Raw genomic sequence first — 15,420 nt, 5'->3', positions numbered from 1 at the left:
AACTGATCACGACCAGAAAATACTAAGAGCATACGTTAGGGGTCGAGACATATTAGAAACAGAAGTTTCATATTTCTGTGAGGTCTGGCAAATCAAAGATTAGATCACTGGCTGTATTTAGTGCTACCTTGGCAGGGATGCGAGTGGGTCGTGGTGGGTTGCACGAGGCGTCTTCTTTGGGTAGCACCCGGGGGGCAGGGCTTCTGTTATCATGGCAATTAGCTTTTGTATCTGGGGTAATTGTTTCATCCTGCTGGTTCACAGTGGAAGGCACCCGAACAGATCTGAACAACTGATGAGTCATTAAGCACGACCCTGCGTGGCCGGCTCATGACCGTGGATCGGATTGTTAGGCCTTTGTTTCTGTGAAAACTAGATGTCAAAAACACTATTAAAGGACACTAAAGCGTCACAGAAATACACCGTCAGCAGAGATCTGTTGATACAAATGCATGACAAATCTATGACAGAAAAAGAGGTTAGTGAAGGTTAGTTTTCCCTTTAAATTTTCCTGGAATAACACTGCACTGCAAGAAATTTGCATGTTAAATTACAACAATTTCTTCTCCTACTCCCTTGTACTGCTCATAGTAACAACCAGAGGTGTGGACTCGAGTCACATGACTTGGACTCGAGTCAGACTCGAGTCATTAATTTTATGACTTTAGACTTGACTTGAAAAAATGTTCTAAGACTTGTGACTTGACTTGGACTTTTACACCAATGACTTGGGACTTGAATTGGACTTGAACCGGTTTACTTGAAAAGACTTGATATTTTACCCCAAATATAAAATTTAACATGCATATTATATAGAGATTGAAAATGTGACGTCATTCACGGGTAGAACCGCAAAGGATTCTGGGAACTCGTGGCAAGCGGTACTAACGCACGCAGGCTTTCAATTAAAATCAGTTATACAGCGATAAAAAGAAACACAAAAATGTCAAGAAGCTGTTGTATTATTAACTGCAATAGCCGGTCGCATGACAGCCACGGGAAGCCGACGGGTAAAGAGATCGGTTGTTATCGGATTACGTCGTTGAAGAGAAATTGTTCGAGCCGTGTTTCCGAAGTAACAAAGAGGCGACGGATGGCCTGGATTGCAGCCATTCAAAGACCAAATATAACGTCCCAGAACACTCCAGCTCACAGGTTAGTCTGCTCCAAGCATTTACACAAAGGTCAGTCTGCTGTAGTAGTTAATGCGTCATTTTTCTTAACATAATTAGTGATATAGGTTACAAGCAAGTCTGGCGCTGAACAGAAATTGTCGCGCTATGCTCCTTTGTTTATTGTGCATAAATAGTGAATTGTCCTGACACAATATTGCGTTTCGCTTCTGTTATTATGGTACATTGACAAAAACATATACTTTTATTCACAGGATAACACAGGTTTTTTGTATCACTAATTGCCCAGTACGATTACAGCATACAGTATTATTGTCACTGCTACATTTCTGTAACGCGTACCAGAAATTATTTCCACTACTACCCATCCCACTACTACCCATCCGTCGGTAAACTGTACCTGGGCTTGTTGCAGTGACCTGAAGTTACTAAACTTCATGATCGTATGCGCTCACTCCAAGAACCGTATGATTATAAATATGCATATAAATATGCTAAGATGAGATAGCTGACTTCATCTAACTAGCAAATGTTGTCCAGGCTACGTTGGTGATACAGTTTTTTTAAATGTGTATGATATTTTTGTCATGCGATTTTAAAGCCGGTCCTACAACCGCATCCAAGAATAACATGCAGCTTATCTCAGAACCGTCGGTGAAAACTATTCTTGGAGCTAGGTTTAATTGAGCTGCATTTTAAAGAGGTGCAATTTCACAATTTGTGTATATTTTCTAAGTTCACTATTTTGTCATGTGTTGAGAAAAACACAGATTTTAAAATTACATGGTCTAATATTTACATTTAGCATAACTGCAACATTATTTTTTCGTTTGTTTTTTTTAAAGACTCGAAAGGACTTGAAATTCAAAGTTTCAGACTTGTGACTTGACTCGGACTTTTACACCAGTGACTTGAGACTCGACTCTGACTTGCCTGACATTACTTGAGACTTGACTTGAGACTTGAGGATAAAGACTTGAGACTTACTTGAGACTTGCAAAACAATGACTTGGTCCCACCTCTGGTAACAACTACTCTAAGTTGAACTCTGGTTCACGGTGGCCCATTTTTAGCTAAACTATAACACTTTTTTCTCTACACTATTTTTAGGCACGTAATCAACGGGAACCACATCACACGCCCACAACAATCACAGCAAAACTAAAATGACTGCAGTAACCATGACAACACTTCTGAATTAATGACTTGTGCTTAAACATTTCCATCCAATTAGTTCTGTCGTTGGCAGGGGAAAAAAACAGTAATCTACTATAAAAATGTACAGCTCCCTACTGTATATTTTTACATATGTACCACAATAGAGGATACTATTTGAAACTTTGGCCATGGTTAATAATACGGGAGAACTTTTATCTAAAATTAATTAACTAAAAGGAGAAGCAGTGAGACCAAACATAAGACACATGCCATGCTATCATACCCGAGGTCTTTTTCAGCACCTCTGCTTTCCCCCAGCCTTTCACGTCACCATAAATCTCACTTAATTACTCTGTCAACTGTCACATCAGTTATCATTCACTGCAACTTGGAGGTGCCACAAATACAGCTTAATCTATCCAATTAATGAGTTTCATTTCATGCTAATTAAGTAGCCTAAAAAAAACAAAAACCCACCATAACCTCCCGCACAACGAAAGCCAGCCGAGAGAGAATAAAGCACCCAGAGAGGCAGCAGAAGTGATAATTACACAGCTTTATGCATCCCTTGTTGGTGCTGTAGCTAATAAAGAAATGCAGTCAGTGTCAGGGAGATGTTTGGGAAATAAACATTAGTAGCCTCAAGTGAAAAATGTTTCATTCCTGCAGAGGAATTTGCTCCCATATTGGAAATTTGGTTGTAGGAAAGGTCAGGAAGTCAAACAACCAACAGTGCAACCACTGTTGTAAAAGTTTCCATTGAAACATTATTAATTGTAACTACAAGGAGAGACATAACCCACTAACACCATGCACAGTAGCCAGAAATCCACCTCGGTTCTTAGTATCTTCTCGTTAAGGGTGAGGCAGTCAGTCTTATGATGTGATGTGAGGTGCTGCCCCTTTTTTTTCCAAACAGGAAGAGAAATACATAATTATACACCCACACACAGTATATTATGGTACCCATAGTGTACATACACCATTACATGGTAACAGATATTTTTAGTGAAGGGCCAGAAACAGGGACAGAGAGATTGGTTGTAAAGTAAGGATCCAGTTTAGTGTTATTATTATGCTCACAATGAGGATTATAGCCCCCGTGGCTTTAGAGCAGGGCAAAGCCATACATTTAGAGACGGGATGCCACTCTCTCTTTGTGTGTGTGTGTTTAAGTGGGTGAAGGGGTCTGGCTGACAGAAGGAAGAGGTCTGTCTGGATTAGAGACAGAGCATAGCAGGCAGATCATTACCTCACTGCAGCCTTAAATCTAAATTAACCCGGGCTTAACTCTCGTACAAGACCTCTAATCTGCTCCATGGGGGAAAGTAGTGTTCACAGGCACAGGCAGGGAAGGAGGCCCGAGGAACTAAAAACAGCACAAGCTCACTGTGGCTCACACACAGTGTGAAGCTGGGTCACTGGTAACCCGGCAAGCTATACACACTTAGTCTGTTTAAAGGATGCAGTGAGATATGAGGCAGGGGCCAGATTGCAGGGGTTGTAGTAACTGCCGCATGTAACCTAACACTGCTACTAAACTATATGGAGCACAGTCATTAAAAATAAATGAGAGTGACACACACTCACAGAGTTATAATTACAGTGTTTTTGCTGTCTGCATTTTGCCAAGCATGCCAAATCTGACTCTTAAAGGGACCATTTCTGCTTTTCTTTAATGTCCGTCACAGATTTAGTCCCATAATAATGGAAGATTATATCAAATATGGACCACGTTTTTCAAAAAATGAGGGTAAGTGTACAAATAATGCCTACGAGGGAGAAGCTCAGGCTTTAGACTGCTCTAAACAATCTGTATCAGACATGATTTTTTTCACTCTTGTCTCTGTATGATGTCAGTGAGAGCGGATATCCTTAATATATGAGCCCTGGAGCCCCGCCCACATGCTGTTTAGCTCTTTAAATCTCCTTTTACAGAGGGTTGACCAATCGGAAAAAGTGTGGCTTAAAGGGAGAGGAGCTAAACGGGCTTTTTACAGACAGCTGCACCCAGAAAAGGATGGTTTTTGTGTAGCTGTGAAAACACCTTAAGTACTTTTCCTGAGTTCAAGAGTAAAAATATGGAGTTGGAAATCTGAAAAACAAATGTAACATATATTTAATTCTACAGCAGAGGTGTACTTATTCAAAAGACCTTTGAACTCGTGTATCACAGTCCCGCTAAGTAGACAACTAAGACTATTTTAAAGCAACAGCACACAGCCGATTCACAAAGGCTTTCACATCCCAGATCCATCATGTTGTGCCTCACTCTTAATAGATCACAGGGCATTTATCTGACCCCCGCCCCACTCATATACGAATACTGCACAATATTGCAAAATGCAACTAAGCCTAAATGAGAGAGAACAGAGTGATGTGGTCTTAATGGCATTAATTTCAAACTGCATTAATGTGCTTATGTTCTTAGCCAAATGCCCCAGTTGTTCTGTGGAAAAGGTTCAGTTGTTTGAATCCTTCTGCAGCACAATCCTTTTCATTCAGAGCCATGTAAAACATAAACAATGATCAGACAGTTTGCTTATTACACTTGATATCTATATGTTGTATATTTTGTGTACTTGGTGTCCTTCGTCAGTCTGTGTTTCTGCCCCTATCACTGCCACTTCTCTCCCTGTTCATTCAGGTTTAGGTTTAAATGAATATCCTCTACAGGTCAAATAAATAAAATGATTTTAAAATACTCGAGGAGTCAATTAATTATAAGAAAAATAAATAGAAACAGATACACAACTATTGCCTATCTTAAAATATAGAGTTCAGGTCCTGGGTTGGCTGGCTTAGGTAGGTGGCACAAGGCCACTGTGGCACATGAGTTTGATTCCACCCCAGGCTTTTCCTGCATGTTGTTCCCCCTCCTTTCCTATCTGCTTCACTGTCCCAACCACCAATAAACGCTAAAATACCCCCAAATAAATCTTCAATTCAAACCAGACGAAAAGCCAATAATGTGTGTGAAAAATAAGGAGCTATAAATCTACCACGAGGATACATATCCATCTGAGAGGAGTTTGGAGTCGGGGGACAATTTCTGAAGAGCAGTTTAGAATGAATATGAAACAGTACTTTTGTATGAAATGCCCGTTCTTACTTAAAAATTTAACATTGCTCACAATATCGTATGCATTTTCAGTGTTCAGTGCTGCAGCAGACACAACAGGAGTTGCATGTATTAGACGGGAAGTCAGTTTTAAGCAGCGGCTGCACATCTCGTCATAAAATCCTCATTGTCCTTTATTTTCACACCCCCAGCCTCCCCCTTTCGTTCTTCTTCTCCCTCGTGATAACAAGGCAGCCAACAGAGCTGTTTGATCCTACCGCTCTCATTTGGAACATCAGCAGCGACCAAATATCCCTCTTTCTCTCTTTTTCCATGTCTTCCCTCGATCTTTCATCGTCCAGGAGAGAGAGGGGGGAAGTGCACTGGCCTGAAAGGCTGCCTTTCTAGCCGGAAGCTAAGCAGTCTTTAACACGTGTGTGAATTAAACATGTATAGAGCCCTTACAGAGCTCTGCTATTCAGAGATGCTCTGTGTGAAGCTGCAGCGTGTTTAGAATAAAGAAGATGCTCGGCGTCGCATCACGTGCACATGCTGAACCACATCTTTCTGGCAGCATCTCTGGCTTTGATGGGAATGCTGCAATCAGGCGAACAGTCATCAAAACACATCAGAGTCAAAACTTTGCACACTTTTGTGCACTTTTAACATAAAAACAGAGAGCTGATTCATTCCACCTTTATGGCAAAGTTAACATTCTCCATGCACACAATAACTAATCCAAAATAGCCTCCATTCTGTGTCAGTTTGCTGAGGCCAGATTAAGATGACAGATTAGTATTTCAGCTCTGATTAAAATACAGCAGGGAAAGATTTGTCCGTCTGTGCTGCTGGAATATTACAGTGCTTTCTTTGTGGACGATAATCAAACCTCATCGACTAAACAATCAGACTTTTTTTACTCATCCCAAACTATTTTTATCATCTTTGACATCCTTCCTTCATCTTCCTTCCTATCTTCACCCTTCATCCTCACTGACTTACTTACAGGAAGTAGAAATGATCAGACAGACGTCAAACAAAGTGTCAGCACAAACCTGGCAGCGATGTGGCTGTAAAACAATCCCGAGTCACTGACACTCTGAGGAAGGCAGTAACGCAGCGCTTGCAACCGGTGTATGTCCATGCTGGTCAACAGGAAAACAAAACAAAGCAGCAGCAGCAGCAGCAGCAGCGTCACTCTATAACACAAACTCCCTTCTGTGCTGCTGCGTTACATTTAAACTCTAACCTATTAAAAGCGGTTTAATCCTCTCCTGAAAGCCTGCGAGAAATTACGCACAAGAGCAACAGCTGCATGAGTAACTAAAATCATCCACTTAGAAGCGAAATGAGATTTAGAACATTCCCGAGTTCTCGCAGTGCTGCATTCACATCCAGACGGATGGCCCCTCCATCCAGGAACAAAGGCGATGACGGACAGACAGACTGGCAGAGATGAAGTCACTGACCAGCCAGCGATCCCTAACACACGATTGTGAATGTGCGATTGTCACTGAACCTCTGCGCTATTGTTGTACTGAAAACCCAAGGGAGATTACCTCATATCCGTCTCAACCAGCAGCACCCCCCCCTCCCCTAACAAATCCAAACACACACTACAGTTTACTGGACGTATGAAGGGGGGGGGGTCCTGCTGTTATCTCCAACCGCCCCTCCTCCTGACCTGCCGTTGCCATAGCTACCCAAATAAGCCGAGCCCGAATTAACAACCAGTGGTCTATACTGTGGTCAGCTACTATTGACTGGGATGTCCTCCACCTCTGAGGACAGTGGATGAACACTCACGGGGCATGCACATTAACTGGAGGTGGTGTGTGCATGTGTGTGCGTGCATGCGTGTGTATGTGCTAAATGTCCATTAAAAGCTATTGAATAACTCACAAGCTAACGCTCAATCTGGTTTAGATTCCCTGGGTGAGACAGCAAAGGGAGGTGGGGGCATTTTGGAAGGCATCGGTGTTATTGTTGAGCGGAGCGGCAGTATTCGATCCAAATGTAATAAAACCAGAGGTAGAGAACGTTCCCGGTTTGATTCTGGCAAAGGACCCTGTCCACTGTGTGCTGTCCTGCAGGCTACAAATAAACGATCTCCCTCTCAAGCTCTCACACACAAATCCACACAACCTTGGGCTGACAGCAGTCCAGTGTTAAGATGACAGAGCATTACCCTTTGACCTCTCTGGTTCACATGCGCTCGGCTCTAACGGCTGACATCATATGCCGCTCAGAGAGCAAACAACCCAAACGACAGAGACCCACCACCAAGATGCGTGACAGGGCACTCTGTGTCACGTTGACATTGGTTAAACCGGGGTCACGATCAACAGCGATTTGTTATTCAGGGGTAACAGCCATGCCAAGTGAAATTACTCTTGGCTCGTGTGCGGCTCAGATGGCCCAGCTGGACCGCAGGACGTTTCTGTGGCCGGACGGGTAAATGTTAACAAGCTCGATCTGTGGCAGACGAGGCTCTGTTGTGCCCAGAGGAGGAGACACTGCCTGCTCACTAACATTTATAAACTGATAATAGGAAAGAGCTAAACTGCTGCAGGGAAAGTGAGCGCATCGAAAATCAAACATGAAGGCCACATTGTTGCTTAGAAAGAAAAAGACACATTCACAGTGATCATAGGGTGCTATTATTCTTTCTATTTAGGATTTTTCCAATAAATGTATGCCACAGCAAAATAATATTTATTTTAAAAAATAGGACGATAGCAATTAAAGCATAGTGTTGCAATATTTTGCATGACAATATTGTATCGATACAGGGACACCAAATATCTAAATTTTATTAAATTAAATTAAATAGTCTGGGAGTTTTATTACACAGAGGGCTCATCTCATGCATCACCAGCCTGAGTTAATGTTAGCTGAGCAAACTTACATTAAATGAACTGATTAACCATCCAACACTGGACACTAAAATACCTCCTAATCAGAGTAAGCTAATGGCTCAGTCACATGAGGGAAAATAAGACAGGAACATTCTTACCTCTACACAAAAACTTGGCAGCGTTCTGATGATTTTATTGAATTTTTTCACATTTTGTGACCGACTGCAACTATTGGTGACTAAATGGTTTCCCAGAGCTTGAAGTCACTGCACACTCACAAGCACTTTTGATCAAGGTTGCCTTACCTTGTCAGGATCCTGGGTCTCCTGACCCAGCGTTTTTAGTTCTTTTGTGATTTTTGTATTTTGTCGAGTACTTGTGTGATTTATTTTATGGTTTCTAGTTTGCCCCTGTTGTTTTCCTGTGCCCCCTTTTGTTCTGTGTAAAGTCGGCGTTTCTTGGTCTGTGTCTTCGCATGTTTTGAGCTTCTTGTGTTTCAGGATTTCCCTCTGTGTATTATTTATCATCTCTAGTTTTTTGGTTCTTTGCCTTATGGTTATGTCTCTGTGTTTCTTAGTTGCTGTCTCTACCGTGTCAAGTTCGCGTCTCTGTGTTATACTTCCTGTTTTACTTTGAAGGTCCGTGTCTTATATGAATGTGTTCAGCTTACGCTTCCTTGTCTCGTCAGTTCTGATTTCCCCCAGCTGTGCCCTCCTTCTGTGTCTCATTCCCCTCTTTACTTCCCAGTGTATTTAAACCCTGTGTTTCTCTGAGTGTCGTGTCGTCCCTCAAGCTGTGTGTTTCCTCGTGTGCCTCCCTGCAAAGTGTAAGTTTATATTTTCCCTGTGTAGTTTAGTTTTGTATGCTTTTCCCCTGTCAGCAAATAAAGCTGAGTTTTTTGAGTTCATCCCTCGAGTCTGAGTGCCTGCATCTTGGGTCCAACTCCTGCCTGCCACACAGCACTTCCTGACATACCTGATAGATGGCAACCTTTCTGCAGTCGCAGTCTTGGTTGGACTGACTGCAAACACTCAAAGATACAGACAGATTTCCAACGTGTTGCCAGTCTGAAAAAATCTCCACTCAACTGGTTTTATTCTTGTTGGAACAGGAAGGCTGCAGAGCGCAAATGTGAAAGTTAAATGTGAATTTCTGTCCATGTACACAACAGCAGATATATTATTTTCAGTGATTTATCACAGTTAACTGCTGCATCATCACAATCAGATTGCATGTAATAGCCAAACTGACCCCATTCAAATAACTGAAGTGAGATAAAAAAAAAAATATACTAACAGTTAAAATTCGAAATTATAATTTGCAGTTTAAAAAAAGGTGATATTTTATTGCAAAATGTTAAAAATTGCAGTAAATTCTTTTACTGAGGCTTCCAGTGCAGCAGAAGCCTCAATAGGTGAAGTATTGTGATAGTCAAGGGGTGTTTGATGATTCACAACATTACTCTCATATACGCTGAATAAAGACCGACACCAGGGATGCACTAATCATGAAACATGAACAGTTTGCCTGATAGTCAATAGTGTTCCCACACTAACCCCATAATACTGTAACTTATTCATTACTCCTGAGATACCAGTTGCTGTTCCTCTTTCTGTGCCAGGGAAACAGTAACTTAACTGTAGTCACATCTTTTAGCTCGTCATCACACGATGTTTGAGAACAGTGAAATAACTGAAATAACCACCGACACTGGGAAATCTCATCGTACATACAAAGATTCAGGCGGATCATCTGTAATGTGTAAAATCAGCACACTGACCTCCATAATACCATCACTTATTCATTACCCTGTAGATGCCAGTTGGGCCTCAGGCTAACCGACTGTGATCACATACAGTACAATATGGATGGCAACCCCACATTTCACTGTCTTACCCTTCCCCCACCACTCTCCTCCACCTTCTCCAGTCCTCGTCACCGTCACTAATCCTGATCCTTAAAGGGATCCGCCGCTTCCGTTTGGAGAGAAAATACTTTGTAGGTTACACAAACGAGAACACAGGAAGAACAGAGCGAGCGTTAGCCTGTTCAGATTGATTAACATTCTCAGCCGGAGAATAATATACAACCCTGCGGAGCTCGTATTTTTCTTTGTATCCTGTGTCGTTGATGGGAATAAGAATGGGCCGAGGTCTGGACGGTAGAAAAACGGAGCATTAGGTTTGATTTCACAATTTGAGGTTACGTTTTGGACAACTTTTGTTTTTATTTCCACATTACAATCAGAATGACACTGTCATAAATAGTGAGCATACTGTGAGAGATGCTGAGAGATCTTCCCTGTGATGGAGATTACTAGAGTGCACGCGGTCAAGTGTAAACCATCAGTCTTATCTCTTCTGCCCCACTCGGCTCTGTATCTGTATTTGTGCTTTAACAAATCGCCATGACCCGCTCTAATCTGGCAGGGCCACATTATACTGGACTATACCCTCTCTTGAGAGTCTCACTCAATCAGCCAGTCAGATTAACACTTTCTATCTCTTTCTTCTCGACTTCCTTTCTCAAACGCACGCACATGCAACGAGTCAGATGGGATCAGTCCCTGAACAAGAGTAAGCAGCTGAGCAGATTCAATGGCAGGCAGCAAGAAACTCATTCCTTTATTTGCCAGGAAAAGACTGAACCAATGAAAGACTGCTAGAGGGTAACCAATCAGACTTCTCTGCAACAGCTGGCTCCAAAGAATCACAGGCAGAGGGGTGGAAAAAAGGAAAGGAGAGAAAGTCAGCAACTCCTGGAGGAGATTTTTTTCCAAGCTTTTCCTCCAATTCAACATATTCAGCGGCATGTCGGGCTTGGTGAAATAGGGGTTTTTCTTGCAGGCGCACAATTCTGTTTCAAGGAGCAAACAGATTGTGTGGTCTGAAAGCTGAGCCAGGCTTCAAACAGAAACACCACAGAGTGAAGGAGGCTACATCATTACCGCACAACCCAAAGCCAACCTTAGCTTTACTCACACAACTCCAAAAACACAGAGAAGAGACGATCACTGATGAGTCATTTTGCCTTACCCGAAGTCGTCCAGGGAATACATGTCGCAGGAGAAGAGGGCACAGTCCTCGAGCACGGGATGGAAGGAAGTAGAAAAAAGGGAGATTATGGAGGAGAGGGGGAAATGTCAACCTTGAGAAGAGAGAGCAATACGCATGCTGTCCAACTCTGCTGCAGTCAACTCAGTCTTTCCCCTCTTCACATCCCTCTAAAAAAGTTTAAAAAAAGAGAAAAAATCTACTACGCCAGCAAGGCAGTCATGAGCATGAGACACAGAGAGAGTAGGAGGGAAGGAGTGAGCGAGAGAGATGAGGAGTGTTGCAACAGAGTAAGGGAATGCAAGAGAGAGAGAGAGAACATGTGACCAGCGCAGACCAGTCACCTCCCTCTGCTTCGGGGACCGAGTCGTCGTCTTTCAACCTCCGAGGAATAATTTCCACTGGATGGAAATTACATGTTAGCCTGTATTGGAAACAGGAGCGCTTTTACACTCCCCTTTCTATACCGGAGCTTTAAATAGATTCTGCATGTCAGCCTTTTATCACTAATTAACTACAGAAGAGGAAACAACAGCAACAGTTCATTCATTCAGCTCAGATATCATAATGGACACAACATTCCCGTTCTCTGCAGGAACAACAGAGCGTAACGAGCAACAAAAGTTTCCCCGATGTGGCGTAATATTCGCGGCATCCCTGTGGCTTTTATCAGAATTCGCCCTCCAACGCCGGTCCATCTGGCAGGAGCAAACTTAAAGGCTTTTAAGCTTCTTTGCAGCAGTGAGCCGAGGTGTAGGAAACAAACAAAGAGCGATTCACTGAAAGATTAGGAAGCTTTATGGATTTAAGAAAATAGCCAGAAACACACAACGGATCCGGGGTTCTAAAGTGGCACCCAGAAGGTCTGAGTTCATGTGCATCCAGGATTAGTGACATTCGGCTGAGGCCTAAGCGAAAACTTTCAAGCAGACTTTGAACTCCACAACAAACAGAAAAAAAGTGTTAAAATGTTGTTACTGCAAGTAAATACAGGGCCAGATACCAATACTGATACCAGAACTTTTAACCTTTAAGAAGAGAGCAGCGTGTCTTGATTTATAAGATGAATCATTGTCATCAGTTTGCTGATTTTGAAGACATTTTAATGATTACTAAATCACGGTGATTTTTACTTTCCACAGTAATGAGTTCACACAAAAAACTCCACTTTTCAGCTTTTATTGTATTTCATGTAAGAATTATTTAACACAATCCAGGGGGCTACATACTGAACTTAGAGGATAGAAAAGTATCGTCCATATTGATTGATTACTTTTGGAGAGTTAATATTGATCTGATACCAATACCAGCCTTGGAATTGATACTAATCAATATTTGGATCTAGCGAAACCCTTGGGGAGTGAAAATGGAGAGACTAAAGGTTAGGCTGAACCTGTTTGACCTCCACCACGCCAAAGGACACAGCCTTATGGATGATGTACAGGAGCAGATAGAAAACAACCAGATAAGGGTAGATTCATAAAGGACTGCCATGTGAGAGTCAATTAATCATTTGTGATATTCAGTTGTCACTATTACTGCTAGCTAAAAGCCATTTTCCTTTCCCCTGAAATCCAGGCTTTATCATTGTATCACAAATGGGAGCGCTGTGGCTGCGGTGATGCCGTCTCTCGTGGAGCTGCTCTCTGATCAGCTCAGAGGGCAGCAGCCTGCAGTAGGAGGCATAACTCAGCGTTTTACCTTGCAGTGAGTGCACTCGCTCTTTCTACTTTTTGCACAGTGAATCACCACAACGAGCCCTTCAGAAATAATCCTGTCCTATAATAGCAATGGACAGACGCCTACATGCACGCTCACGGTTCTTCCTCCCAATCCACTCTGCCTACTCGTAACACGCACGCACAAGCATGCAGAAACAGCCAGGTCTAGACTGACGGTAGAGAAGAAGCGCCCCTTAATGAAATCTCTAAAAATAACTCCACTCTCGTGTGTACACTTATGTGCAAGTGCATGGGCATCCACATACATGAATGCATGCGCACCCTCACATAAATGCAGCAAATGGAAGCGGCGAGGTTGAACAAATGGGCCCATTGAATGTAATTCTTTTTTTTTTTTTTTCCTTTAACCCTGCAAAAATAAAAGCCAGGTCGCCCCTCGCTGATGCTTTGTGGAGATTTAAGACTTCCCTTTTGGGCCTGAGTCAAAGAGCAGATCTGCCTCGGGTGAAGACAAACACACAGGATGGGATACAAGCAGCGTTGCTTTACAGAAAAAGAGGAAACGGCGTGCTCATCTGACTGGACTGGAAGATATGAATCTTGCATGTTTACGTCTTGGAGCAGCTGAGCCACTGGCTTTGTGCTGGGTGAGGTTACAGGATGACGGTGAATTATTGGGACTGGAAATAAAAAAACAGAAGCACTTCACAAATATGATTTATCCCATTTTTTGTTCCCTTTCTCTCTCTTTTTCCTTTTCCTTTTTGATTCCACAGACTCTCAGCAGACTCTCTCACAAAGATACAGACCAACACCGGTAGCTACAGGAAAAGCAGAGCGAGAGTGCACTGTATCTGAGGAGAGCTGTCAGAGTAAATCTGAGGCTGTAAAACGGAATGGTGCAGGCTGACTGCAGCTACGGAGACATGAAGGAGTCAAACTAAGGCAGGAAGGGGGAAACATAAAAGGACTGCTTCATAAATAGCACAGAGTATAAAGACTGCTGCTCCTCCTGCTGAAGAAGAAGATCTGGGCCTCAGCGCGTTCTGCATACCAGCACAACCAGGAAAGGGCTCAAAATACCGCCCATAAGCTCAGATGTAGAATGACTTCAAAAAGAGCCACAGACTGGATAGTATGCATATATGCAACCATCATGGTTTCTGTAGGTGTATATGGGAAGTGGGTGAGGGGGTGGGGGTCTGTTAACCTGCCTAGCAACCACCGGAATAAACACCCTCCTCCTCCTCTTGCCACGGTTATAAGCACCCTCATTTATCCTGTCCCCCACCCACCACACCAACACACTCCCCTCCTGCAGCCACTCACCCCGGCGGTGCATCAATCACATTTAACGAAAGCAGTATTTTATTATTTTTTTTATCATTTCACCGGGTGCACCCGAATTGCTTATGTAGGGAAATACATGATGCTGTCGTTTCCATGACAACATCAACCTGGCCTGAATCCTGCCTTCAATGCGCTGGGTGGGTCCGGCGGTGACAAAGAAGGGGGTGGAGGGGGGTGGAAAGCGGAGAAGTCATTTCGATAATTCGCCATTTAACAATATGACATAAAAGCGCACAGTTAAAGGGCGCACGTATGGAAGGTGGGTGAAGGGGATGAGGCCGGGTGGGTGGGCACCCGGAGGAAAAACTGGCAATAAAATATGAGAAGATGCTGCAGTTATTCAGTAAATGATCATTCCAGCGAGGTTATTGTGGAAATGCAGATGTAGCCCCGGAGAGGGCTCCGTGTCGCTGCGCATCTGCCATGACAGCGCACGATACGGTGCTTACCTCATTTTCCTCCTCTTTTATTCAACCGGGGCTGATGGCACTGATGAGGCTGCTCAATACGTCCCGCTATTATTTCAGTATATACCCTCGTGTGAGGCTCGGAGCAGCCCGCCGGCCTCCACCTTGTGTCCTCTCTGCGCGTCTGTGGCGATATCACAGGCTGAGGATGGGTCGTGAAACGCTAAGCGACAACCCGAGCGTTTTCTTCCATCCGCTTTGTGCTCCGTTGTCTCTGCTCTCCGCACGCGCTGCTGCTTACGCCGCGTGTCCTTAAGTCCATGTTCAGTCGGTGCTCGCGCTCGGTAGAAGACGGTGAACCGTGGTCGTCAGCCGCCTCCTTCATGCCATATTTTCTTCCCATTCGGAGTGTTTTGGTGAGATGGACAGATTTTGGGGAAAATGCTAATACGGCGTGCAAAGGGAGAGGGGAGGGGGTGCGAGCCGACCGGCTCAATGCTGCCCACCTGCGGCCAAGACGCACACATGCAGGGAACTGACGCCCCCTAAGTACCCCACCCGTCAGAGTCTCAGCAGGCAAACAAGTAGTCTGGTCTAGCCCCACATGAGCCAAAAATAAAGCTAACTAAACAAATGATTGTTAGTAAACACACACACACACACACACACACACACACACACACACACACACACACACACACAAATTTATATTTATTTT

General features: G+C 43.4%; 1 protein-coding gene across 4 annotated transcripts in view; it reads right to left on the bottom strand.

The window, feature by feature from the left end:
• The window catches only part of evla (Enah/Vasp-like a), a 41,114-nt gene extending 25,929 nt beyond the window's left edge, over positions 1-15,185 (bottom strand). Inside the window, exon 1 of one of the 4 annotated variants that reach the window (XM_085257246.1) lies at positions 14,745-15,185. In XM_085257246.1, coding sequence (XP_085113372.1) covers positions 14,745-14,749 — 5 coding nt within the window. In that variant the 5' untranslated portion in view covers positions 14,750-15,185. Of the gene's footprint in view, positions 1-6,407; positions 6,883-11,245; positions 11,585-14,744 lie in introns of those variants that run through there. The other 3 variants (XM_085257245.1, XM_085257244.1, XM_085257248.1) reach the window with 3 other exon arrangements.
• Positions 15,186-15,420: the final 235 nt, after the last annotated feature.

This window comes from Mchenga conophoros, linkage group LG19 (assembly GCF_057382185.1).
Source record: "Mchenga conophoros isolate Kocher_MC1m ecotype Shallow Benthic linkage group LG19, M_conophoros_male_GT1.1, whole genome shotgun sequence".
NCBI lineage: Eukaryota > Metazoa > Chordata > Actinopteri > Cichliformes > Cichlidae > Mchenga > Mchenga conophoros.
This window is presented reverse-complemented; position numbering and strand designations above follow the sequence as displayed.